This window comes from Phyllostomus discolor, chromosome 4 (assembly GCF_004126475.2).
Source record: "Phyllostomus discolor isolate MPI-MPIP mPhyDis1 chromosome 4, mPhyDis1.pri.v3, whole genome shotgun sequence".
NCBI classification, from domain to species: domain Eukaryota; kingdom Metazoa; phylum Chordata; class Mammalia; order Chiroptera; family Phyllostomidae; genus Phyllostomus; species Phyllostomus discolor.
In genome coordinates, this window is record NC_040906.2 from 198,626,284 (window position 1) to 198,653,372 (window position 27,089).

The window sequence follows — 27,089 nt, forward strand, 5'->3', positions numbered from 1 at the left end:
ATGATGAGGTGTTTTAAGATTTAGTCTCTCAGCAGCTTTCAAGCATGCAACACGGTTTTATTAATCATAGTCGCCATGCTGTACATGACATCCCCGTGACTTAAAAAATGCTCTTATTAATTGTACTACTTTAGCTATAGATACTCTGGAGAGTTCTATATGGGCAATCATAGCTGAAAAAATGACAATTTTGTTTCTTTCCAGTCTTGGTACTTTTTTTCTTCTCAATACCCAGGTCTTCCTAGATGCGATGCAGTATTAAATAGGAGGGGAATAGAAGGACAGCCTTTTCTTATTCCTGAAATGAAAGAAAGTGCTTTTAATAGTTCATCACCAAGTATGGTGTTTTCTATAGATTTTTAGCATAGCTCCTTTATCAGGCTAAAGAAATTGCCTTTTATTCCTCGTTTGCCAAGTTTTTACACTAAATAGGTGTTGAAGAATGTTCTTCATCTATTGAGGTGATGTAGTTTTTCTCTTTGATCTATTAGTGATGCAAATTATATTATTTAACATTTGAAATATTAAATGAACCTTACATCCCTTTGAATAAATCTAACTTGGAGATATATTATCTTTCTTATGAATGACTGAGTTTTATTTAATTGGTTTCCTGATGTTTTAAGTAGGATCTTTACATCTATATTTATGAGTGAGATGTTAACCACATGAAATAAATTGAGAAGGATTTCTTTTTTATATATACTCTGTAAGGGATTTTGTAACATTAGCATAATCTGTTTATTCAAAGGTGGGAAGAATTCACCTTTAATACCCTCTGAGTCTATTACTTATCTGGTGAGGGGTAGATTTTTAACTAAAAATTTAATTTTGTTAATGAATATAGAACTATATAGATTTTCTGTTCCTTTTTTTTAGATTTTATTTATTCATTTTTAGAGAGAGGGGAAGAGAAGGAGAAAGAGAAGGAGAGAAATATCTATGGGAGGTTGCCTTTCACACACCCCTTACTGGGGATCTGGCCCACAGCCCAGGCATGTGCCCTGACTGGGAATTGAACTGGTGACCCTTCGGTTCGCAGCCTGTGCTCAATCCACTGACCTACACCAAGCCAGAGCAGATTTTCTGTTTCTTTTTTCTTTTTTTTTTAAGAGACAAAATTTTTTTAAAGATTTTATTTATTTTTATTTTTAGAGAGGGGAGGGAGGGAGAAAGAGAGAGAGAGAGAGAATCATCAACGTGCAGTTGCTGGGGGCCATGGCCTGCAACCCAGATATGTACCCTGACTGGGAATCGAACCTGTGACACTTTGGTTTGCAGCCCACGCTCAATCCACTGAGCTATGCCAGCCAGGGCTTAGATTTTCTGTTTCTTAAATGAGCTTTAATAAAAGTTACACCTCTGTGATGTTTTCTATGGCTTTAAATGTATTGATATAAAGTTTGTCGTCCTATTCTATCCATTCTGTCTGTAGCACGTGTGGTCGTAATATGTTTTCATTCTTCATTTTAAAAAGCCTTACCAGCGTGTTGTGGACTGTGCTAGTCTTTTTAAGAACCACCTTCTGGTTTCGCTGATCCTCCAGTTGGTATTTGCACACAGCCCCTTCTTCCTGCCGTTGCCCGATGTCTGGTTCTGCAGAACTTCGCATGGGCAGGCTCAGTGGCACTTGACGTTCTTTTTTCCGTCTAGCGTTTTCAGTTGTTCCAACTGAAAGGTTCGCTCAGTGTTTCTGTCAACACTGCTGCCGGGAAAAGCCATCTGAAAATACTTTGTTTTCACACACCATCCAAAAACAATCTGTCACAGAGGTAACTTCTTTCCAAAGCATTTCTAACATCCTCAGGGCCTCTCCCACTGAGAACGGTCGCCACGGCCTCCGTAAATCAAAACGTGCGCTCGCGTTTCACCAACACCAGTAGCAGGTCGCCGGCAAACACCAGGTGGGACTGTGGGAAAAGTACTAAACTGGTTCAGAACCCTGTTCCGTCCTGGCCCTCTTTCTGTGCTCCTTTGCTCTGTTACAACCTTGGGTGAGACGCTTGCCTTCTCTCAACTGTACTTTTTTGGCCAACCAACCCCCCCCACCCCCAAATAGTAATGGCATTGCTTTAAAATGGTTGAGGATGTATTTAGAATTGATGGCGCACTCTGTGTAAATCAGGTATTGATCATATTATCAATTCCATTTTATGCTAGGGTCATGGGCAACAGTGTGGAAGTTCTTCATTTTGGCTCAAATTAGATTTGCCAGGGTGCGGGGTGTGGGGGGGTTGGGGGGCAGTCTAAACATCACTGCTCCTGGGCCCCACTCCCAGGAGTCCTGCTGTAGTGGCTCAGTGGCGGGGTGGGGGGAGGGGGCATGCATCGGTCCTTTTCAAGAGCTTCCCACAAGACCTCAGGTTCAGCCAGGGCTGCCAGTTACTGGCTTAACAGTACAACATGTGCTTTTCAAGGTTCCTTCCCCCCAAATGACTATGATTTGTTTTTCTTTCAGATCTCGATCAATTGGAGTAAGCATTTTAATGAGATTAATTTTCATTTTGTCTCTTCTCTCAGGTCACTGCTGGTGTCCCCCTTAAGAGAGAATACACAGAGGAGGTAAGGGTGGCGGCTTTATGTAAAGGGCTGAAGTGGAGAGAAGTGCTTTTCTAATAATCCGAGAGGAAGGGGTTGGGGGCAGGGATACAGTGCATTCCGTGAACTCTTCAATCTTAAGAAATGATAGACGTGGTCTTTATCTACTCCTCCCTACCTCCAGCTCCCAGTCTCCAGCACAGAAAGAAATATAAAGCTTATGCCCATGTATTCTTCACATGTGAAAGAAACTGACTCTTGGAGGGACATAGCATTAGCTTTTTGACTTGGCTTGAGTTACTTGCCTCCCCCGTAAATAGCCTGTGGTTTACTGGCAACAGTACCTCTCAGCTCCTACAGGTGGCGCCAGGGATTTGAGCAGGGACTAGCTGGACAGCTCTTCTCACCTTCCCCCGACCTTGTGCCTTCGGGTCCACCAGCCTGCAGGGCGTGGGCGCATTGCTTGTGTCCGAGCCACTGGTCAGCTGCAGAAATCGCTGCCTGGCTCTAGACCCAAAGATGTCATTGGACTCAGAATAATTTTAAAAGTTATTTTGAAATGAGCTGCCTCCTTCTTTAGCCACCTCTCTTAGAAGAAAAAAGGGATCCAGGGTCTTCTTAGATAGCTTCTAGGACCATCAGGGGAGCAGAGACAGAAGCCAGACCTGCCCCGGGAGCCCTGCCGGTTCAGTCGGGCAGGTGTGGCGGGAGGGGGGACACGGGGTTCTGGCTCTCTTACAGAACATCCAGCTGGTGGCCGACGGCTGCTGCAACCTCCAGAAGCAGATTCAGATCGCTCAGCTCTTCGGGGTCCCCGTCGTCGTGGCCCTGAATGTCTTCAAGTAAGTCAGGCCTCCTCCTCCTCCTCCTCTTCCTCCTTTAAATGCGGTCGTTGCGCGGGGCCACCCTGCAAACTAGATTTCCGTCTTGGGATGTTTGGTCTTTCTCTGCCTCGTGGAAACGTATACAGAGATACTCGGCTCTTTCTGTTTGTTTGGTTTGGTTTGATTGGTTTCATTTCGGAGCAGCGTTCTCAGATGTCACTAGGGAAACGAGAGCTATATCGTGACTTACATGTCTTTGGCCCTTTTTTTTTTTTTTCCATTCCACCCAGCATTTCTGTCTGGAAGACTGTGGATGATCAAAGGGATGTGTTATGGAATTTTCTCAATAAAACCCTTAACAACTTGAAATATTTGAGTCATGTTGCAGGGGATTTTTTTTTCCCCATGCTATTCTTTAAGTCTGATTTATTTAAACACGATGTAACCACTTTTGATGTTTAAAATATATTCAGTGTCAGGGAACAAAGTTCTGTAGAAATGGTTAGCCCCTCTTTTCAAAACATTGCTTAAATGGATACAGATGCAAAACCACAAACATTTTCATCACCAGGACCGACACCCGGGCTGAGATTGACTTAGTGTGTGAGCTCGCGAAGCGGGCTGGCGCCTTTGATGCGGTCCCCTGCTATCACTGGTCGGTTGGTGGAAAGGGGTCGGTGGACCTGGCGTGGGCTGTGAGAGAAGCTGCGAGTAAAAGGAGTCGTTTCCGGTTCCTGTATGACGTCCAGGTAAGATCCCACAACCGTGCTAACGGTGGCTAACGTTTCTGGCACTTTCACTGGTACCAGGCCAGTGCTGAGAATGTGGCATGGCTCGCCCCCGCGGGTCCTCACAAGCCAACCAACCCCCCCCCCCAACCCCCAACAAGCAAAGAAGAAAGTGAAGGTGAAAGAGCTTCCGCCGTCTGACAAGGCCACGTGGCCAAGGCTGACCCCAGCTCCTTGCCCCAAAGCCTGTGTCCTTGAAGGTATTCCAGATCACAGGCAGTGTGGAGGGCGGGCTGTAGAGAATAGGGTTCAGCAGCAGCGCTTCCAGGGTCTGCAGAGGAACAAGACTTTTGAGCAACTTCACAAGGCTTATGAGATCGTGGGTCATGTTTCCTTTGTCCATTTCTGCTGTAGCTCTTTTCCCTCGTGGTTTTCTTGAGCTATGTCTCGTATATTTTTACATTTTGTTTAATTATGATCAAGTACACGTAACATGAAATTTACCATCTTCAGCATTTTTAGGTACACAGTTTCAATGGCAATCATTTTTCACATTGAACAGTAGCTCCCCCGCCCTTCGCCTCCACTCTGCCCCTGGCAGCCGCGACCTTACTTTCCGTCTCCGTGAGTCTGAGCACTCTGAGCACCCTGAGGCAAGGGAAGCTACGCAGTGTCTGTCTTTCCGTGCCTGGCCTATTCAGCGTCTCTGTTCCTTTGCGCTGCTGTAACAGAATGCCGTAGGCCGGGTGGCCTACAAGCAACAGGAATTGATTCCCTACAGTTTTGGAGGCTGGGAAGTCCAAGATCAAAGTGCTGGCAGATTCATTGTGTGGGCAGGGCCTTCTCACTGCATCCTCACACAGTGGAGAGGGTGAGGGAGCTCCGCAGGGTCTCTTTTTAGGGCTCTCATTCCCTTCATGAGGGCTCCACCCCCGTGACCTTATGGTCCCCAAAGGCCACCATCTTCTAATACCATCATGTTGGGGATTACACTTCAACATGTGAATTTGGGGGGACGTAAATACTCAGTCTATAGACGTCACTTAACAATGTCAGGATTCATCCATGTTATTGCATGTGTCAGAATTTCCTTCCTTTTGAGAACTGAGTAATAGTCCATCCTGTGCATAGACCCCATTCTGTTTGGCCAGTCCTCTGTGGCTGGGTGCTTCGGTTCTGTCTACCCCTGGCTATTGTAAGTTAGGCTGCTGTGAGCACGTGCATGAAAGTACTTCTTCAGGACTCCGCTTTCAGTTCTTTCACTCTGTACCCAGAAGGGGAGTTGCTGGATCATCCAGTGTATTTTTAAGCCTATGTGGGTAATGAACCTTCACTAATAACACCTGGACTTCCCAGGACCTCCCTTGGTCCTCCGTTGATCCCAGGACCCACCTGAACATCTGTCCTGACTTGTGTGGCTGTGGCTCTGGCTACCAGATCTGTCCTCAAAGGCAGCCCACGATTGCCAGAGAGCTCAGCCTCAGGCCACCTGCTGCTCCTCCATCCTCCATCCCTCGCAGATTCTGTTGGTCTGTCTCTCAGATTCACAGACAGGAGCCTCCCTCCTCTTTCCCAGATGGCAGAGCCCAGAAGCCCGAGGGAAGAGGGGGCATAGCAACAGCAGCACCTGCAGGTCTAGCGTTGCATCAGCACGAAGCGTGACACTGACCCACTAAGGAAGGCTTTGTGAGTGCCGGGCATAACGGGCACTTTGTCCATGAACTTCGTCGGTCCTAACGTTCCTGTTGGGTAGGAACTGCTGATATCTACCCCCTGCCCCCAGTATGTATTTTACAGATGAGGAAACTCAAGCACAAACGGAGGAGGTAACCTGCCCAGGGCCCCATACCCTGAAAGAGGCGGAGCAGGAAGAGTATTTAGAACGGTGGAGGCCATCGTCTGCTCTGTTCTGCAGAATTCAGTCCTGGGTTCAAAAGTGGGGCTGGGGTGGGGGAGCTGCCACCTACAGGGCCAGCCGCTGAGCGACCCACCTGAAGGGGAAGCGTGGCAGGGATGGACACGGAGCCCACGCACATGAGAGAGATCATACACACTCCGTAAATGTTTGTGAAAGGAAGGGCTTCAAGGAGGGGTCGGGGTGGGCCGCCGAAAGCAGGTCTGTCGTGTTGTAAAGCCGTTTTACGAGCGAGAGACTGGGATACTCGGGGTCACAGAGCTGGCGGAGGGCAAACGGGGAGGGGACCCGGGTTCAGCGTGAACCAAAGTGTTCTGATCAGAAGCTGTGGGCTGAGTTCTTTGACCCCAGAGAGGATGAGCAAAGGTAGCGGCAGCCCCACAGCGGGCAGGGTGGGTGCGTGGTCACCGGTCCGAGGACGGCAGTCCGGGAGATCTTGCATCCCTCCCGCACCCTGCCGCCCAGGCAGGCCTTGCGGGGTGCCTCAGCGCCTGGCACAGCCCGCAGCCCTCTCACACACACCACATCGGGAAGTCCCTCTCAGGAGCTCCCCACTGTGCGGGGCAAAGGCACCTGGTGAAATGAGTGATTTCATCGTGCGCCTCTTTTCAAAGAAACCATCGCAGGTGGAAAGGTCAGGGAGCAGAAGAAATGCTTCTGAGTTGTGCCGTCTCGGACACGCGTGCTAACCCTAAGATGAACCCTTTTCCCTTCCATGGATTTTTTCCTGAATTCCCATTCTTCGTGGAGATAATGCCATTCGAATATCTGCTCTCCTGCGGGCAGGCGAAAATGTGTCATGATGTGGCCTGAAGTCCTATACTTGATTCGTGGCCCCAAGGCCAGGATTCTTACCTCCGGCTCCATTTGCCTCTGCCAGAAATTAGATGTGAGCCCACACTTGTGTCTCGGATAATCAGCCTCCCAGCCTCGAGCTCCCTGACAGTCTGCAGAAAGAGTTCTCACCGCTCTGGCCCACGTTCCTCACGCTGGCAAGATGGTGCGGATGACCGAGCCCGTGGATGCTCTTGTCTGTAGCCACGTACAAATCCAAATTTGTTGGCGCAGTCGACAATGAAGCTCGTACTTTTCCCCGCCCTGATTTCTTGCATACTCAGTACTGGTGAACCGTTACAGACTAAGTAATGGTTTTCCTGAAACCCTGTCGGTTCCCTTTCTATCTCCCCCCACGACTAACCCTTTGGTGCTCGGCAGCTTGGTAGGTGTGGGACTGCTCTGCAGGAAGAGAGAGGCGATAAAATACTCTCGGATGAATCACCTGCTGCCTCTGCTTCCCAGTGCAGACTGGGCTTGTGTGTGTGTGTGTGTGTGTGTGTGTGTGTCTCCTGTGACCTCCCCCGACTCTCTTCCACTAAGAATGTACTCAAGGCAGGCTCTAGGGCGTCTTATTTCCTGCTCCACCCCCGCCCGAGGCTTGTGTGACAGAAGGAAGACACCTGAGATCACTTGGAGGAGGTTGAAAATAGCGCAGGAGCACAGGGCAGGATTGCTTTTGCGTGGGGAGTAGAAATCGGCTTCAAAGCCCCTCAGAATGAGGCGCAGTTAGAGAGGAGCAGAAACAGCTGACCCCAGAAATGCCGACCCCAAGGGCGGACGACCGCAGGGGGCCCACGGTCAGAGCGAGAATCAGGCTACGCTGCTGACGGGGGGGGGGGGGGGGGGAGTCTCTGCTGAACCTCACAGAAAATCGAGGTGAGCGGCCGCTCCTCTAGAGAACAAGTCTGTACATTTTCCCCAGAGTGTCTCCCCATTCAAGGGCAGGCAACTTTTGGTTAGGGTACTACAGACCGCTGTCGGTTAAAATTCAGAACAACTCAGAAAATACGGACGAAGGGGCAATGGCCTGATTGCTCACGGGAAACGTATCGTGTGGGGGTTCATATATTTCCGTTTGAAATACAGGGCATCGTATTCCCTCAACCGTGTTGTCACCAGAAAGGGCCCAGGGCCCAGGGCTGGTCTGCCTCGGGCCGGCCTGTAGCGTGTGGGTTCTTGACTCTGTGCGGGAAAGATTTCACAGGACCAGGCGGTTTTGAAAGTACGTTTATTAAGGCTGGGGATAGTGAAGCAAAGGGAGGGTTTAGGATGGAAGATGCAACAGGAGAGAGCCTGGGCCACGCTGTGCTGCGGCTCCCTGGAAACGTCACAGCGAAGAAGTGAGCCACGCCGGGCTGCGGGGGCTCGCCAAGAATGAAAGTCACAGCGACAGAAGTGAGCCGAGGGGGGGGCTGCTGTCGGCTCCCTGAAAAGTCAGAGGAAAGGGGCCTCGGGCACAGACTCGGGGGTTTAGTCTGGCACGAGCTGCCTCTGCCCACGGCTCCCCTGATCGCAAGTCTCGCGGGACCCCTAGAGTTTAGGAGAAAGCAAAGGTACGCACTCAAGGGAAGGAGGGGCACAGGTGTGCTCCCAGGAGAGAACGCTGGCTTTCTTTATGGCTTTCTTTATCTTGAGAGGTTTTATCTGTTTTCTAAGAAGGGAATTTTAGAGGAGGTCTCGGGAGGATCTTTTTTTTTTCTAGATTTTTTAGTTATTTATTTTTAGAGAAGGAATGGGGGGAGAAAGAGAGAGAGAGAGAAACATCAATGTGCGGTTGCTGGGGGTTATGGCCTGCAACCCAGGCATGTACCCTGACTGGGAATCGAACCTGCGACACTTTGGTTCACAGCCTGCGCTCAATCCACTGAGCTACGCCAGCCAGGGCTTCAGGGGAGGATCTTAATGGGGTATTTATCAGCTTTCCAGGCGAGCCCTCTCAAGGGCGTGGTCTCCACTGATGGGTCAGGACCAGGGCAGGGGGGTCACTAGTCATCACATCTGGCCCTGATGGCAGCCTCTTCTGTCATCTCTAGTCTGTCCAAAGCTTTGTCACTGTGGTCGGCAGACTGGAGGCTCAGTCCCTAAGGCTATTTGGTAGAGGTCAGAACTTCACTGCCCTGGGAGTCCGGTGCTTAAGGGAGCAGTCGTGCCACGGCTTGTATGGGAGTCACAGGAGGCTGGGCCCCTGTTCCTCTGTAGGGGTCTGAAACCATCTGCCTCGCGATGTTCCAGGGGAGGAGAGGCCAGGGGAGGGTCCAAACCGAAGCGACAGGAGAGGACTAACCGATATGACCGGAGGTGTGCTAAAGCAGGCAAGGTCCTCGTTTTCCCAGTTTGGCCGATTGCTAGCCTTTCTGCCCTGGTGGCCGTCTGCACCTGGCCCCTCGCCCTGCTCCGCTCGCTCCGTCTCCCTGCCGACCACAACATTGTAGCCACCGTATTGGGACAACCACAGTCCCCTTTGAGAAGCTGCTGAGGGTTCCCCCCAAAATCATCTTCTCTATGACTTTTCCTTTTGTATTACCAGTTTTCACAATTATATCTTTACAGTTGACTAATAAAATATCTCCGTATCTGCAAGCACACAGGAAAATAGGATAGCAGGCAGAAAAACTAGTCCACGTTTGCACTTGACCAGCTAACCTTCCTCTTTCATACCTCCAGTGTCTCCCGCCCAGTCCATGGGTGGCACAGCTTCGGAGTCATGCAGAAGTGAGTTCAAATCCTGCTGAGGTTTGCTGTCCTGCTGCGGGTGTCAGTCCGGGCAAGTCGACTCATGTCTCGGAGCCTCAGCTTTCTCCCAGGCTGTCGTGTCTCACAGAAACACACCCCCCACCTCGTGGCCGGGAAATGTCTCCCAGGAAAGTGCTAGAGCGCAGGAAGCTGGCAATCAGTGTGTAGTTCTTCCTCCTGTCGAGGTCATTTCAGAGAGAGAGAGAGAGAGAGGGCTTCCTGAGCTGACCTATGGGAATTCTCCTGCAGCTCAGCTGCCCTTGGCAGACTCTGGGACTGGTTTCTGTCCAAGTGGGCTAACCCAGCCGTCAGAAGCCAAGTGCACCAAGTGCAGCAAAGAAGAAAGACACCACCACATCAAGGCAAGAAAGTTTCTCTTTCTTTCTTTGTTACAATTGACAGCCACTAGTGACAGAATAAACAGTCAGTTGCTCTTGCAAAGGATGTGTGGACACTGAAAATCAGCTTGCAAATGGGTCTGAGTAGTGTTTGTTCAGTTAGGAGTTAAGGTTGAAAGTCGCTCTCTGTATCCTTCCTCTAACCTTGCAAACATTTCGAGGTGTAACCTTGCCGGCGAGAGAGGCTAGTGTTTGTTTTTATTAAAAGGTCTTTCCTGTTCTTTGTGTGAAGCCATTCTCTTGATCACAGCGGGGGGGCTGGATGGAGGGAGATCAAAACAGATCAGGCAGCCTGAGCCCAGGGCCCAGCCAGGGTCCCTGGCTCCGAACTCCGTGCGCTCGCTGCCTGGATGTTCGGGGGCCTTCTCTGTGCTGGTCTTTTTGAGCAGGGCCTCTCGGGTTTTCTTCTTTTTCTTCTTTATTTTGGTTTGTTGGCTCTTAGGAATTTTTTTATATTTCTTAATTCCAACTTGAGCATATGCCAGCTGTTGGTTGGATTGTGAGAGTTATCCTTTAATGGGAGTGCGAGCATTTGCAACCAGAGCCTCCAATTTTAAATAAGTAAATAAATATGCATTCATGTGAGTGTTTATATGTATATATATGCAGTGTATATATAGTGTTTTCAAACCGTGGTAAAAATATACATAAAGGAGATTTCCCATCTTAACCATTTGTAAGTGCCCAGTTCTGTGGCATTAAGTACACTCACACGGTGTACACATAGTTTTAGGAGTTAGAATTTTAAAACTGACGATGGCATTTTTGCGTGTCTCCGGGTGCCTGTCATATTTCAGAGTAATGGCAAAGAGATGCTGCAAGGAGAAAGGATGTCCTTTCTTCCTGGTGCCCCGTCCCTACACTGTCATCTCCCTTGGGCCCTTTGACCTGTGGCTCTTTGCCCCCTGTTGTCGGGCCTCTCCGAGGTCCATGTGGCCCTGCCCACCCTGCAGCCCCCTCCCGTCCCCTCTCTGTGCAAGGGAGAGTTTGGAGTGCTGCAGAGAAGCCGCCCCCGCCATCTCCCTGCTGGTTCAGGAACCCGTTTCTCTCCCCTGTATTCTCCTTTATGTTCTCCTTCCCCACATGGTGTTGATGATCGGGCTCCACTCGTCCAGCCTGAACTGCTGCAGCCCCTCACCCGCCTCCCCTCCCCTCTCCTCTCCTGGCTTCCCTCCCACAGTCCAGCCCCACTTTCCCACACGGCCTTCCCAGGAGCACACCACACCCTCCTGCAAACTCCCCTTGAGTCGCCGTCAAAACTGGACTGTCATCCAGCGCCGGCTTCCAGGGTTTCTGTGGGGTCTCCTGGGGCAGGCGTCTGTCACCCACCTCTCAGCCACGCCTGCCTCGCTCGCCTGGCTCTGACGGGTCCCCTGAGATCTGCCCCTGCTGCCAGAACCAGCCCAGCTTCCTCCGCGCATCCCACTCGGCCCTGTGTGGTCCCGGCCGGGCGTCCCCAGCCTCGTTCCATTGATGCCGGAAGGGGCACCTGACGAGGAGCGCAGGGATCTGTGTCTGCTCCGTCTGTGCGTGTCACCAGGGGCTCGTGTAACTAAGTGCTTTCTTCTAGCGTGAAACACGGAATGTCACTGTGACAGAAGTATCTAAAACTGCATTCTTTCCTCTCAAATGGGGACCAATCAAGAATGACTGAGGGATGTGAAAGGAACTGTCGGTGTTCCACCGCATGCTAGCCGGTCACCCGCCACCCCCCACCCCTGCATCCCAGGCCCTTCCGATGTAAATTCAGGCAATAGTCAGACTGTTGTATAGGGGATGGGATCCATTGATCAGCAAACACTAAGGAGCATTGTTTAAATATTGCAGATGTTATCATAAGAGGTACCACACATAACAGACCACTGCAGAAGAGAAAACTACAATCTTTTTTTTAAGATTTTATTTATTTATTTTTAGAGAGGGAAGGGGGAGAGAGAGAGAGAGAGAGAGAGAGAGAGAGAGAGAGGGAGGGAGAGAGAGAGGGAGAGAGAGAGAAACATCAATGTGCGGTTGCTGGGGGCCGTGGCCTACAACCCAGGCATGTACCCTGACTGGGAATCGAACCTGCGACACTTTGGTTCGCAGCCCGCGCTCAATCCACTGAGCTATGCCAGCCAGGGCAGAAAACTACAACCTTAAGATTTGGAGGTAAAGACTCAAAACAGCACAGGCTTACAGTGACCCCGGTGTCTATCGGCAAATGATGTCTTTTTCCCTCCACAAAAGTAGCACGCCCGGCTCCTGAGCGAGACTTCAGACCAGGGTTTTTTTCCTCTGGAAGCGTGTCTCCCACGGGTCAGTGAGGGAACCGTCGCTCCTATTGTACAATCAAGCACAAGAGCCACTCGTGACGACCAAGGGCCCCTTGCACGTGGGAGTGTGACCCAGTCAGCCTTGTGTTTGTGCATGTCGCTCTTCCAGCGTGTTGAGATGTACAAGAAGGTTTGTGGGAAGAGCATGGACAGCCACAGGTCAGGATGTGAGGGCATCGAAAGTTTGTGGTTCTGAGCTGGTTAAATTGATCATTCTTCACTGGGGTAAGGAAAGCGGGCCTGGGATGGCTTGCCGAGTGGTGTGTTAATTCTGCTATTTGCTTATAGTTGAATAAAAGTTAAAACATTGTGAGAACTGATGAAAAAGAGTTGAGTGTCTAAGACAGCTCATCTACACTATAATGAAACACCTTCGAACAAAAACGATGTTACTGGAGGGCCTGCCGCATTCCTTCCCTTGACCTTGCTGCCACGTTCTGCTGGAGAGAAGAAAAGCTCGCCCACGTGAAGTGCTTACTGTCACCACGTCACACGGACAAATGCAGACTTTCTGGCGAGGAGCCTCTTTCTTTCCCGGGCCCTCACGATCTCCACCACACCTCCCAGATGCCTTCGCGGCCCAAGATTCCCAGCGAGCCAGCGGGGATGGCTGTAGCCACTCGGTGGCAGGCTCATGGAAGTCAGCACGTACGTCTTCGGTGGCTCTGATGTGCTGGTGTGCAGCCAAGGGCATGCCCTGCGTCGAAGATGCTGGGTCCGTTGTTCTCAGTAACAATGCGGAGCTGCTCCCGGGACCCTAGGGTTATGGCGTAGTGGCCCCCTTGCACCTTAGGGATGCTCCGTATGAATTACCAGCGCAGTTTCACGTTCTACTTTTTTTATTTGAAGAACGGGAAAGGCTATTTACCAAACAGCACCTGTTGGTCTTTGAAAATCCATGCTTCATTTAAAATATGAAATGAAATCATTGCCGTGTCCAGAGATATTTATTCAGCTAAGTTTATCGACTGATCCTTGTTTTCAAGTGTTTTGTGGGCATTGAATACATTGTACTGACATCACAGCGTAGGAGCATTTAATTCATGTGAGTTCCGCTCTGCGGCCTCGGCGAAGCGGAAGGACAGAGTGGGGTTACTCAGCGCGGCTGCTGGAGAAACGGCAGTGCGCTCCGGCACCGCAGCCGTGGTGGGCTTGGGGGAGATCGCGGCGTGGTTGTCGGTGGTAGAGTATTGAGTAGGGTTCTCAGGGGGCTGCTGGGGCCTCTCAGGGCTGCCGGCCGGAACCTGACCTCCAAGCAAGACGAGAAGCTGCTGCCGTATAAAACCACCCTGTTTCTTATTTTCTTCAATTCTAGCAGCTTCCTTCTTAACTTTCGACTTCACTGAGTGTTCCATTTCACTTTATTTTTGTTCATTTTCTTCCACCAAAACAAAAGTTTAAAAGAAACAATTTCAGGAACGGTGCCTCTGGAATTTGTAGATCAGGTTTTTTTTGTTTGTTTGTTTTTATAATTTTATTTATTTTTAGAGAGGGAAGGGAGGGAGGGAGGGGGAGAGAGAGAGAGACAGAGACAGGGACAGAGACAGAGACACATCAATTTGTGGTTGCTGGGGGTTATGGCCTGCAACCCAGGAATGTACCCTGGCTGGGAATCGAACCTGGGACACTTTGGTTCCCAGCCCGAGCTCAATCCACTGAGCCACGCCAGCCAGGGTAAATTTGTAGATCAGTTTTATTCCACCAAGCACGCAGGTCTTACATGACTTAATGTCATAATTCCAGCAGGGTCCCCCAGAGCTTCCCACGAAGAGTCTGCTATCTGGCTTGGAGTAACTCAACTCCCCTGAGTCCGGATCGCCGTGTCCACAAAATGAACGTCAGGGGGCGTGAGGGCCACCATGCCCTCTGCTTACCTTCGGGATGTCACTCAGCCTTCATGGCGGGCCTGCTCCATGCCAGAGACGGCACAACCGTGTCACCGAGGGTCACAGTTACTTCCCCAGGCTGCGATACCCATAGTTCTTTTCTGTGCTGTGCCTATTTAAATTTTAAATTAAAATTTAAACTAGAATTAGAATTAACTAGAATTAAGAGTTCACTCCTCTGTCGCACTCGTCACATTGCATCTGTTTAACAGCCACATGAGGCTCGGGGCTGCTGGACCGGAAAGCTCAGGGACAGAACGTGTCCATCGGCACAGGAAGTTCCCACCGGGCTGCACTGTCCTGGGGTATTTCGGTTCCCTGAACACACATTGAAGAGGTTTAGGGAGGTAATTAAAGTGGGTTATGTTTAGTTATGTTCTTGGTGAAGATGAAGATTTCACACGCTATTAGTTCAAAAATGATGAAAGACACTGGTCCAGACACTAGGCTTTGTGAAGCAGCTTATTAAATGCCAAGGACAGCGCAAATACAATAGTCACTATTTCTAGAATAAGCCTTCTGTTTACTGCTGTTCACACCTTGACTTGTGCCTTTCTCTTTGTGTGGAATAATCTTTCCTTCCGTTGCTTATTCAAATCTGTCGCATCCGTCGAGCCTGATTCAAGGTCCTTTGCTTCAAGGTCCTTGTTTCTGTCTCGCCCACTTTTGCTGCTTTCCAGGCCTCCCTGCGGTCTGTGGTCCCCCTCCTTTAACAGAGTGTTTACACAGAGCCCCGGCCACACACTGTTCTGTCAGACTCACCACTGCCCCGTTGCCCCCACTCCATCGCCAGTTCTTTGTACGCGAAGTCCCTGAAGCTCTTTGCACGCCGTAACATCTCACAAGTACTTGCCATCCATGGTTATTTATTCACTCGGCAGGTGTTTATGAAATGCCTCTTGTGTGCAGGCCACTATCCTAGACCTTAGGGAGGTGAGCATGAAAGATGGGAATAAATAAATAGTACATATTTATGGAGCCAGGGATGATTAATGCATAAACACTCAATTTCTTTTACCATGTTATTTGTTTGATAACAACCATCCTTTACCACAGGGAATATCAAGTTCTGATCAAGATCATTGGACTGAGCTTGGCTTTTTTCTTTCCTTAGTAATTACACTTCTCCCCAAATCAAGCACAAAAACAGCAGGAAGTTCCTTGCCTGCTGACCCACTGTGACTAGATCATATGCAGTAGAAGCTACCTTACTGGGAAAGCTTTTAGTTTTTATGTTAAACCCAAAAGATCTGTTACCTGACATGTTCTTTTTATTTGTTTTTTTTGTACATGTAAGTGAAAAAGAAAAATTGTAGCAGGAAGCCCAAGAGAACCCTGGTCTTGGGGTTCCCAGCCACACTGAGCTGCGTGAAGCCGTCTGGTTATTCAGCAGGTGGGCCGGAGGACACACGCCCAGGGTGGTGGGGGGGCCTTCTCCCCACGTCCTTTCCTGGGAAACCAGTCAGGGAGCACCTTTACATTCTCCAAGGTCGGCGAGACTGGGGTTGGGACGTCAGAAGTGCCAGCATATATTTGGTTGGAGGGGGTCAGAAACTAAGGGAGAAGAGAAATCGGGCTTCCTGCCCCTGGCCCCTTCCTGCCGTCTGCACTGCCTGCTGTTAGGGTCATCTGTCATGTGTGGGAAGTTGCAATGTTCCTGCAGGAAATGAAACCACAACCACACAGTTCACAAAGTCAGCCTGGCACCTGCTTGAAATTCCCCAAACACTTTCAAATAAACGTTGTTAGAAAGGAAGACAGTTTTCTTGTTGACCAAAAAAAAAAAAAAAATCTGCATTTCCTCATACCCAAAGGAATTGAAAGCTGGGTCTCCGAGAAATAACGTTTGTCCAGCCAGGTTCACGGCAGCAGTACTCACTCACACTAGCCAAAAAGGGGAAATAATCCAAGTGTCCATTGACGGATGAATGGATTTTTAAAATGTGGTAAATGCATACGGTAAAGAATTATTCAGCCTTAAAGGGGAAGACGATTTGGACACATGCTATAACATGGGTGAAATTTGAGGATGTTATGCTAAATGAAAAGCCAGATGCAAAGGACATACATTGTCCATGTGTTACTGCGCCTACATGCAGTACCGGAGGGGGCGGGGGCAGATTCGCAGAGACAGCAAGTAGAACAATGGTTGCCAGGGCAGTTGGTGCCTGCTGGGTGCAGTGTCCCTGTTCCAAGACGGAAAGAGCTCTGGAGATTGGTTTTACAACAGTATGAATATACTTAAGAAAATTCAGAATACTTAACAATGTGAAGATAATGAAGAATACTTAAGAAAAGTGAACATACTGTGCACTTAAAAATGGTTAAGATGGTAAATTCTGTAGTATGTCTGTTTTGCCACAATGAAAAATTAAGTGTATAGATTTATTGAAATAAGCATTTTCCTGTTTAAAACGTAGTACTAAACCGAGTAAATGCCTTCCTACACTGGTTCCATCAATAGTCGCCCATTGGTCCCCATGGAAGAGTTACGCTCACCAGACGGACTTTCGAACCAGAGAGTGCAGTAAATAACGCGTTGGATATGTGATGAGCAGTGGTACCTGTTCTGCTGTCGTTTCGTTTCACTTCCAGAGAAAACATAACTTTTCAGTCCTGTGGCCCTCGCTTCGTAGTAACATCTCTTACAGTGTGCGTAGTGTGGCACTTGCAACACTTTCTCTACGTTGCATCCTCGATGCAGTAGAAGGATGCACGGTGCTCTTGTCCCCATCTTAGCGACGAGGAAACCACTTTGGAGAGGTGACGTGACTTAACTAGGTTAAGAAGGGACCCCATTAGCCTTCCTGCCCCACAACAGCCCCCCAGCAGTGCTGCACCCCCCACAGAGGGCTGGAGTGGCCCCGGGTTAGGGCGGGGTGGGGTTGGGGGCAGGGTACAGGCAGAGACCGGATGCCGAGGGGGCACTGCCTGGGGAGCACCGTATCCTCAGCACTGACCTCCCTGACTGAGCGTGGGCATCGTGCTGGCTCTGTGAGTGCTGGAAATACCTTTCAGCTTCCTGTTAAGCCGTACTTCTTAAAAAGGGCTGCTCCTTGCCAGGCCTTTATTGACCTGAGCAGAGACCATATTAGCTTAAGTGCAGCATCCACAGCAGGCATTTCCGTGCCCATCAGCTCAGGCTGATGTGAGATCGCAGATGCACGGAAAAAGCCTCCTCAATGTTATCTTGAGCACATCAATGCCTGGACTTGCTTATCATCTCTCGTAACTATTGAACCACGGGGAATCCGTATTTAGTCAATAGGAAATTTAGAGGCATCCACTCATTTGTTCAACTCTATCTTGAGGACATACTGTATACTCTAGGGCCTGTCTTATATCCCGCCTCTATAAGTGAACAAGAGGTTGTCCTTGACCTCAAAGGGTTGATAAACCATTCTTTATTCTCCCGCTAATATGGACATTGCATCTTTTACATTCGAAGTGACCCTCGTGGTTTTGTCTCTCGCCCAGACTCAACTTTGCCCTCACACAGCTGTTCTGGCTACAACATTCCTGGCACCACACCCGCCTGACCCCGATTTCTCCCCGAATGGACAGTCACTACTTAGTGAGGCAGCCCTGGTTGTTACCGCTTTTCCTTAAATATTGGGCTTAAGATGACTTCCAGTTTCTGTCCTTCTTTCATGTTCTGCCTTCCTGGAAGATGATAATCATTTCTTTCCAGAGTTGTCCCTTCTAGAGGTGGAGATTCTTCTCTGATTCCTCCTGGTGGTTCACAGAAGACCTTTTGGCAACCGGTAGATTTTGGGGTCAGCCTTTGATCCTGGGACTGTTACCATTCGAGGTCCATTGGTGCACCCTAAGATAACGTGAGGTTGGCCAGCAGCCGCTCACTGCCAGGCCCTGTTGAACCTCTAGTCCCGGGTAACACCCAGGTAAGAACATTACAGGGGCATCCAGCCATCAAAGAAGAGAATGCCTACCTGTGTATGAGGAATATCAGTCAAGGCTTCCTGGAGAAGCTGGCCTTGGGGAGAGATCTGGGCGAGCTCAGGAAGCTGTAGCAGAGGCTGATCTCTGAAGATCACCAGGCAGGGACTTCACGTGCAGGCCGCAGAAGCAAGAAGATAGGGGGCCATGTAAAGGTAGGGGGACTTACCTACTGATGCGTCAGAGCACAGCTCCAACAGATGCTGAAGTGCCAGAACAAGGTTTTGTTCTTTAGTGGGCCCTGGGAAGCTGAAGATTTTTTCATACATTTTAGGAAGCTTAGACTCGTGGTATAGGAGAGGTATTAGAAGTGAAGAGACCAGTTAGGAAGCTTTCACCGTAGGTTAGACCCTTAGCATCTCGACCGAGGGCACTTAGGAGGATCGTTTTCCCCACCTCCTCACCTACACGTGATCTCCTCATACGTTTCAGTGTTGCTACTCTAGTGGGTGTGAACCGGTTTTTCATTCTTTTCATTTTCATTCCTTGATTACTAATACGATTGAGCACTTTCTCCTATGATTACAAGTCATACTCCATTTGCCCAGTATTCAATATTTCTTTATCTTTCTCTTGGTGTGTAGGATACTTTTTTTAATCCATTCTAATAACTACTCTTTCGACTTTTAAATATTTGCCTATATCTTCTCCCAGACTGTCCCCAATTCTTTAACCGTATTTATAGTGTCTCTTCTTATACAAAAAGTGTTAAATTCTAATGTAGTCAACTCTAGGATGGATTCTCTTGTTACCCTGTTTAAGAAGTTTTCCCTAACTTAAGATCATAGAGTTCCCAGTGTTTTCTTCCCGTATTTGGAGTTGTAGTTTTGAAGTTTATGCCTTTATTCCATATTGGATTTATGTGGGGGCCTGGCGTGTGGTAGGAATACAGTTTTCTTTCGTTACAGCGGAAAGTCCGTTGGAAGGGCAGCCCTTCCCCTGTTTTGTGCCGTTTCTGCCCTGTGCTCTCCCACACCTGCCGAGGTGTCTCTCTGGGTTCCTTCTCATCATCTTCCACTGACTAATTCCCCCAGTTCCGTGCTAGCGCCACATGGGATTACTTACCACAGTTGTGTAGTATGATTGATACCTGGTAAGATGATAAGGCAAGTCCTATTGTCTTTGTTCTTTTGGCTTTATTTATTTTTGAAGTTACCTTACCTAGGCATGCCATTACTCTTCCTGATGAATTTTAGAACTGATTGGCCAAGTAACCAGGAGTGCTCTTGGGGTTTCCACCAGGACTGCACGGAACCCAGAGATTGTTGGTGAGAACTGACATCTGTGCGGTATCGCATTCCCTCGCCCGAGAACGGTCTATTTCTCTCCAGCGAGGCAGATCCTCTTTCCTGTCCTTCACTGAAAGATGATAAGGACTCGCCTCTTCAATTCCTGCGTTTGTTGAAACGTCCAATAGTTGAGTCCCAGACCACAGAACAACTTTGCAGTAATAAAAGCTAGAGTAATGAAAAACACACTTTAAAGCAGTCTGGGTTCTATCAGATGGGGAGGGTGGAGTTACCTTTCGCTTTCCCCTGTTGGATACTTCTCTTTCCTGTGTGTATGAGCAGCAACTTATGCAAGCGCGCCGCTGGCCGTTGCCAGGCGACGTCCGTGAGGCAGGCCGCGAGAGAGAGACCCGTGCTCCTCGGCGAGGTCCCCTCACCACGCTCGTCCAGCAGCCGCTCGCCCTGGACTGAGCCCACTCGCTGGCTGCGTTCCCCCTGTCCTTTCTACCCGCAGCAAAATCCTGAACAATGTTATCAACTGCGTTGCTTCCCCGAAAATCACGTTCTCTGTGGCGTATTCCTTTCCTAATGAACCACTCTTGTTTCTTAAGACAGTTTTTCGTGTTTTGCCAGTGGTCCGCACTCATACTTTCCTTGTAGTGTTATGGAAGATTTTCCATCTTCTCTTTGCACACTTATTTGTCTGTGTCTAATCTCCTTGGATTCTTCCCATTCTCCAAGGTTTCTCATGATAGGCTAAAGTGACTCTAGTGTGAACCTTTGATTTCCCAATAGTGTTTGATCACATCAGCATTTCTATTAACATCTCAACCCATTCCCGCTCACAAAAAACATAAACTGTTCTCTAGTATTGCTACATTCTCCATCATATAGCTGGAGCGGAGACCCACTTACAAATCAGCATTCGCTATTTAGGAGTGCTCTTGTTCTGGATTGAGCTTGGGCTGCAAACCAAGTGTCACAGGTTCGATTCCCAGTCAGGGTACATGCCTGGGTTGCAGGCCACAGCCCCCAGCAACCGCACATTGATGTTTCTCTCTCTCTCTCTCTCTCTCCCTCCCTTCCCTCTCTAAAAATAAATAAATAAAATCTTTTTTAAAAATGCAGTGGATAAACATGATTAACTAGATAAGCAGCCTCTAAATTGGCTAGACATCTAAGGCTTCTCATTCACGAGTTGACCTCTGACCCAAAAACGTGAGGACTGCGACGGTGACAGAGGACAAAAGCGCTCACTTCGAATGCCAGCGCCGCTGCAGAGAGAAGCCGGTGGGGACCTGTAAACACCTGCAGAAACTCCCCCTGAGCTTTCCCTTAGTTCTTCCACCAGATAATGATGTTGCTGCCGTTTCTGTTCCTCCAGCTTCCCATCGTGGAAAAGATCAGAACCATCGCCCAGGCCGTCTACGGGGCCAGAGACATCGAGCTCTCTCCTGAGGCACAAGCGAAAGTTGACCGTTACACAGAGCAGGTAAAAGTTACACTTTCAGGAGGGGAAGTCCACTTAGGCTCTTGAAGGATTCCCCTTAACTGAAGACTCGTCTGTGTCGCACCAGCTGAACCTGTCTTAATGTACCTTGTCGTCCACCAAGGTTGAAATACTGTCCCTTGGGTGTAGGGTACTGACTGTACCTGGAGCATTATGGCGAGGGTATCTACCCTCTGATATGTGCATCGTTCGTTGACTTTTGTGGTTGTAAATATGTCTGCTATGGGTGGTGTCTGTGATCTTTAGCTTCCCCCCCCACCCCCGCCCCAACTGAGCCAGAAGCATTGAAACTGTCCTTAGACGTGGGGCTGCAGTCAGATTTAGCTGATCTGTGGTACTCCGCCTTCCTTTCCTTTCCTTTCCTTTCCTTTCCTTTCCTTTCCTTTCCTTTCCTTTCCGTATGCCCCACCCAGTTGGCTAGACAGAAGTTGAAGCCCTTCGGAAGCTTGGTGGCAAATAGCTTCACTGTGAGTGTCACCAGGCCTTTTTTTTTTTAATTCCCTGACTCCTAAATCTTCCTTGTCAATCATATTTGACATCTTGTTAAATACCACTGATGCCAACCAGCTTTCTCCCAGGTTTGATAAGTCAACCAACACCTCATTTGTTCTTGGAATTGCCCATGTATGCACTTGACTTGTGCTTTAGGGGGAAAAAAAGATTCCTGAACATTATTGTACATTCAGGAACATTATTGTACATTCAGGCATTGCTCTGTGGTGACATTAACACTCGTGTGCAATGAAATGTTTAAAATAGTCATTTCATGGGGAGTTTCTTTTTTATTGAATTTTAAATAATATTTAAGGACTATCATTTATTTTTATGAAGTAATACAGCGATGGTGTATGGCATATTGAGTTGTTTGTTTGTTTTTACTCTGCATCACTGGGAAAATTTTGAACAGGCAAACCTGCATCAGTTTGTTAAAATTATTCCCATTGTCTGTCTGCTCTGCTAGACACCTGAAACTGATACAAACTAGTGTCCAATGCAAACTGTAACTGAAACATAAAATTAAAAAATGATTTTAATATTTGAGTGATCTCGGACACCCAAAATCCTGGGCACCATCTCTGCAGGGCAGGCCCATGCGCCTGCTCCCCGGCAGGATGCTGACCAGCATATAAGAGTATTACAGCATTGCAAAAGGAAAGAGCTCCACCCCCAATCCATTACACTCGAAAATGTTTCAGATAGTTTTAGTTTGAATCATAAGAAATGCCGCGTGGGTCACCTCTGAAGATTGCATTCCTTTTATCTCTGTCTACCACAGAATATTCCTTAAAAGCTATGTGTCAAGTATGTGGTTGCCCTTAATTAGCAAAGTCTCCAAGGGGCCACTCTGTGCCCTCTAATCAGAACCAGGCTGGGAGGACACTGTCCTTTTTGTGAGACACCGCACATGACTTCCTGCTCTTTCACCTCTGGAACGCTGGGTCAGGCGAAGCCTTTGGTCCTTAAAACTAAGAAGCTTAAGTAGTGACCTCATCTTAGTTCCTATAATGTAATCGCAGATCAAATAGCCATGATTCATACACCAACACAAAGGGGCCCTTTGCTTCCCGACAGCCAGCCCCCAAGGACGGGTGAACCACGTGCCTGAAAGGCTCCTTACGAAGCCTTTCTCCAGATTACCTCTCTGAGTCCCGGATATGAATATCCTTGGAAAGTGATTTCTGCAGCTGCCGCTACTGCTGCTTTGCCTGGAAATAGCCCACTTTCCCCCAGGCACACACAGTGCTGCCTTCCTGTAAAGAGGATTCTCCAAAAGAAGGGGTAGACCTCCCCAGCCTGCTGCTGGGGGAGGAGTTTCCGTCCCATCTTCTTGCTCAGTGAACGGGCAGTAACAGTCCCCACTGGGTGCCTGCACCTGGGCTGCAGGGGTTGTGTGGAGTCAAGTTCAGGGGACTAACATGTATGCCCAGTGAGCACACTTCCTGTTCTTTCTTCCAGGGTTTTGGAAATTTGCCCATCTGCATGGCAAAGACCCACCTTTCTCTCTCGCACCAGCCCGACAAGAAAGGTGTGCCCCGGGATTTCATTTTACCCATCAGTGATGTCCGGGCCAGCATAGGCGCTGGGTTCATTTACCCTTTGGTTGGAACGGTGAGTAACATCCTCCAAAAGCCTCCTTCCGTCTGTGTGTCACGATACCTGACATCCTTGGTTCTGCCACCGCTCTGCAGATCAGGTGCTGGGAGGTATTTGCTGCTTTTATAAACATTTCCTTCCACCGTAAAAGCACCTCTGCCGTTGTGGTTTGGATCTTTCTTTTTGCTTGAATCACGTGTTCAGGATCCCTCGAGTCATAAAACTGGTTCTGCTTATGGACCACAGAAGAGCATGATGGGAGAATTCGGTCTGCTGTTTAAGCGGTAGGATGGCTTAGTGGAGTGCTCCTTGGTCTTCTCATTGTGGTACTGAAAACAGTAAGATTTCCCCGAAGTGCAGGGTCTGCGGAGGCGTCTGCTCATGCCGGGAAGGACCAGCTCAGCCCCCACCAAGGGCTGGGGGATCTGTGCTTCACTCCGTACCCTGTTTCTCGGCGCGTCACCTGGGAAGCTCTGCAAGTCACATGAGTGTTTGGTTTTGACATTGTTGTAACGGCACCGCAGTGCTGTAGGATCATTATGATGTTATTTCAGGTTCCCTGTGGGTGGAGGGGAGACGGCAAAGCAGTGAAAACTTATTCACGCACTTAAAATCCGTGATAATGGGCTTCATACGTAAAATGCTTCATCGCAGCCACACAAGAAATGATTCGATGGTCTGCCCTTGGGGACCATCGGTGGCTGAAATTTGACTTCCCTTCATGGGAGTGCTCCTGGATTAGCTTTAGACCAAGATTTCTCTATCGCCATTATGGTTATTATTGTTATTGTCGTTACAAACTGACCCAAGCCCAAAGAGGAAACATAACAATGTTCTTAATAAACCATGCGGCTCTGTTACCATGCAAACAAGCAATGGATAGGCAAAAAGTGCAAAAAAATTAGAGTTCTTACCTTAATGTTCACATATATTTCATATAGTATTAGGCGAAACGTTTTTAAGACGTGTTTTTTAAATTCCTACTGCACATGAGGCCCGGGGACCCCAAGAGGAGAGGGAGGTGTGAGGGGTGTGGCTTTGCACAGCTCAGAGGCTCCCAGAACAGGAGGTGTCGGCCTTTCGAATGCCCCCGGAGCACAGGGCGGGCAGCAGCTAGTCCTGGGAGGGGTCGGGGGCAGCAGGGGCTGGGGAAGAAGAGGAGGCTCCAGAACACTTCGTAAAGGGCTCGCCCTCTGACGAGGGAAACGGTGACCTTTCCCAGGGCGGGCCGGCGTGGCCAGAGTCAGACGGGTGGGGAGGCTGAGGAGCCGGACTAGGGCGGCAAGACAGGGCCAGGCCGTACGGGTCTCAGCTGCCGTCTGAAGGCACTTGGATTTTCTCTCGTGCGTGCTGGGGAGGGAGCATAGCGTGGCTTTGGTGTGTGTTTGCTTGGTTTTATTTTTATAAGAAGGCGAAGAAGAATGTGGTCTGGTCTGGGCAGCAATGCGGGGGAGGGTGTTCGCAGGGCCGGCCCAGACCCAGGGGACACGTTTCATCGGCTGGGGCAGAGGGAGCCGTGGTCGGCACTGCGGCTGCGGGCGAGTGGGTGTGGGTAGAGACGCCAACTGGAGGCATATTTGGGGAGCCACCTACTTGTGGGGTGCAGGGGACACACCTCTAGCATGACTGAGGGTGGTGATGCCGTCGGTCGGGGGAGGAACACAGGAGGAAGGCGGGCGGCAGGGCCAGAAGTGAGTCTGGCCTGGACATGGAGAGCTGGTGGGTGGGCGGCAGGGGGGTTCACGGGCTGTATGGAAGGGGCTGGAGTTCACTAGAAATGGACACAGCGCTCAGAAGAGAGGGGCGGGAAGGGCGGCCCTTGGGGCTCTAAGGACATGCAGGAAGGCAGGCGTCGAACACGGGAGCTCAAGGGTGAGCACCAGGGGAGTGAGAGGGGAGCCTCAGACAGGGCTCTGGAATCACCCACACTTACGGAGCAGGCGCGGTTACAGGAGCCCTCCGAGGGGTCTGGGAGGAACCACCACCGTACACAGGCATGCGGGGACCAGGGGTCACCGCCAGAGCCGGTGGCAGCGTTTCAGTTGGGGGAGCGTGGCAACCGCGTTGACAGAGGGGGAAGGGTCCATATAAAGTGGGCACTGAATGGCATTGTGGAAAAGGCACGACTGAGGGTAGAAACTTCAGCTCAGTGGTCTGGGGGGGGGCAGGGGAGAGAACCGGCTGAAGAGGGAACTGTTGGGGTGACAGAGGTGCTCTCCGTTTTGACTGTGGCCATGGCTCCATGACCGTGTACCTTTGTCAGAACTCATAGACCTACACCCCTAAAACGGGAAAACTTTTATTGAGCGTAATTTAAATATACCTTGATCAACAAAAACATGTACTGAGAAGAGCTCACTTTAATATTCCTTAGAACGGCCTCAGTGATGGGCCCGGCCAGGCCCGGCCGCCGAGAGAGACGGGGCCACGCGGGTGCCCAGGTGGAGCATGAAACCGTGGGCGTAGAGGAGGGGAGGTCAGCGTAGCTGATAATCTGTCCCATTGTGAACTGTACGGACTCGGAATCCCAGAGTCGCTCACCCAACAGATTCCTTCCTTCATTCAGCCCGGGTGCGTGAGGCATGGTGCTCGGTGCTGTGGAGACCCCCCCAAAATGAAGAGCCCTTTCCCATTGCAGGTAACCTCACAGCTCATAGAGGTCGGTGGGAGTCAGTTAACAAAGAAGATGGTTTGATGTAAAAATCGTGAATTAACGAATGATAACCAATTTCTTGGCATTCAGTAGTCATTAAGTAAAAACCACACTATAACTTAAAACCTTTGGGATCACTAAACAAATACTTGCTATGACCTTCTCCCACACCGGTGACTGACACCACGTATGTCCCCCGCCATGTAAGACCAGTTCCGGAATATCAGGACCGTCGGCCCAGCTCCCGTGTGCACACAGCCTACCCGTCCTCTGCTCCCTGTTGACGTGTGCCTGCTCAGAAACTCAGTGTGTGGACTGCTTCCCCGGGGCAGCTTCAGGCCGGAGAGGTTTCCCGAAGAGAGACCTCTGCCCTCTTGCCACCCTGGCCTGGGGTGCAGCTCCCCGCGTGGCCGCAGCAGGGCAGGGCAGCGAGTAGCAGTGCACGCAAGTGAGGAAGGACTGAAGATGTTCCTGGAGATAAGGAAACTGCCCCGTGGAGGCCTGGAGGCCGTGGCCTGAGAGGTGTGCTTTCTACGCCGGTCTACGCCAGCAGGGGCCGCCTAATAAGGGCTGGTATTTACTTTTACTTGACCCCACTCTGTGCCCTGGACAGCCTGCTAAAATGCCTTTGACATTCATCACCGGAGACACGGTGTAGCGATTTCCTGCTGAGATGACCGAAGCAAAGGGGAAGGGGGACTCTGGGGGACTGGCTCCTGCAGGTGGGAAAATCCCGGCGTAATGAATCACGTTGACTCTTAATCACTCAATATGTGCTCATGTAAGTGTCTTTGAAATACGTACTCATGCATCCACTCTAGAAATTAAGCCCAAACGGAGACCTCAAAATCAGAAAGCTTTTCCGCTTTCATGCAGTGTTCATTCGTTCTCTCATTCGTTCATTTATTCACTTATACCTGCAGCATGCACGAGGTGTTATAAGCCACAGGGAGCCTAAATAAGATCCAGTCCTAGACTCTAGTAAATGAAACCACACAAGCACTCTGGGCTCCATAACAAAGGGAGAAATCCCTTCTTGGTGTATCCTCAAGGGAGGCACACCCCTCTGGCTACCTAGTACGTCTAAAAGAATCATAACACCAGCAAGTCCCTCCTCAAACAATAAATATCTTACTGATCTGGGGAGGTCATGGGATAAATACTGGAGAGTCTGGGTTTTTCTCCTCCAGACTTAGCTTTCTAAATATGTATCATTGTCCTCCCTCTTTTTTTTTTTTTTTTAAGATTTTATTTATTTATTTATTTATTTTTAGGGAGGGAAGGGAGGGAGAAAGAGAGAGAAACATCAATGTGTGGTTGCTGGGGGCCGTGGCCTGCAACCCAGGCATGTGCCCTGACTGGGAATCGAACCTGCAACACTTTGATTTGCAGCCCATGCTCAATCCACTGAGCTACGCCAGCCAGGGCCACATTGTCCTTCCTCTTATAGGCCAGATTTTTCTACCATTATTTCA

At 49.5% G+C, this 27,089-nt stretch overlaps 1 protein-coding gene across 2 annotated transcripts in view; it reads left to right on the plus strand.

The window, feature by feature from the left end:
• Positions 1-27,089, plus strand: part of MTHFD1L (methylenetetrahydrofolate dehydrogenase (NADP+ dependent) 1 like) — a 167,131-nt gene that overhangs the window by 101,665 nt on the left and 38,377 nt on the right. For both annotated transcript variants that reach the window (XM_036024892.1, XM_028510604.2), the window contains exons 22-26: positions 2,521-2,562; positions 3,280-3,380; positions 3,934-4,111; positions 20,742-20,849; positions 22,824-22,976. In XM_036024892.1, coding sequence (XP_035880785.1) covers positions 2,521-2,562; positions 3,280-3,380; positions 3,934-4,111; positions 20,742-20,849; positions 22,824-22,976 — 582 coding nt within the window. The remainder of the gene's footprint in view (positions 1-2,520; positions 2,563-3,279; positions 3,381-3,933; positions 4,112-20,741; positions 20,850-22,823; positions 22,977-27,089) is intronic.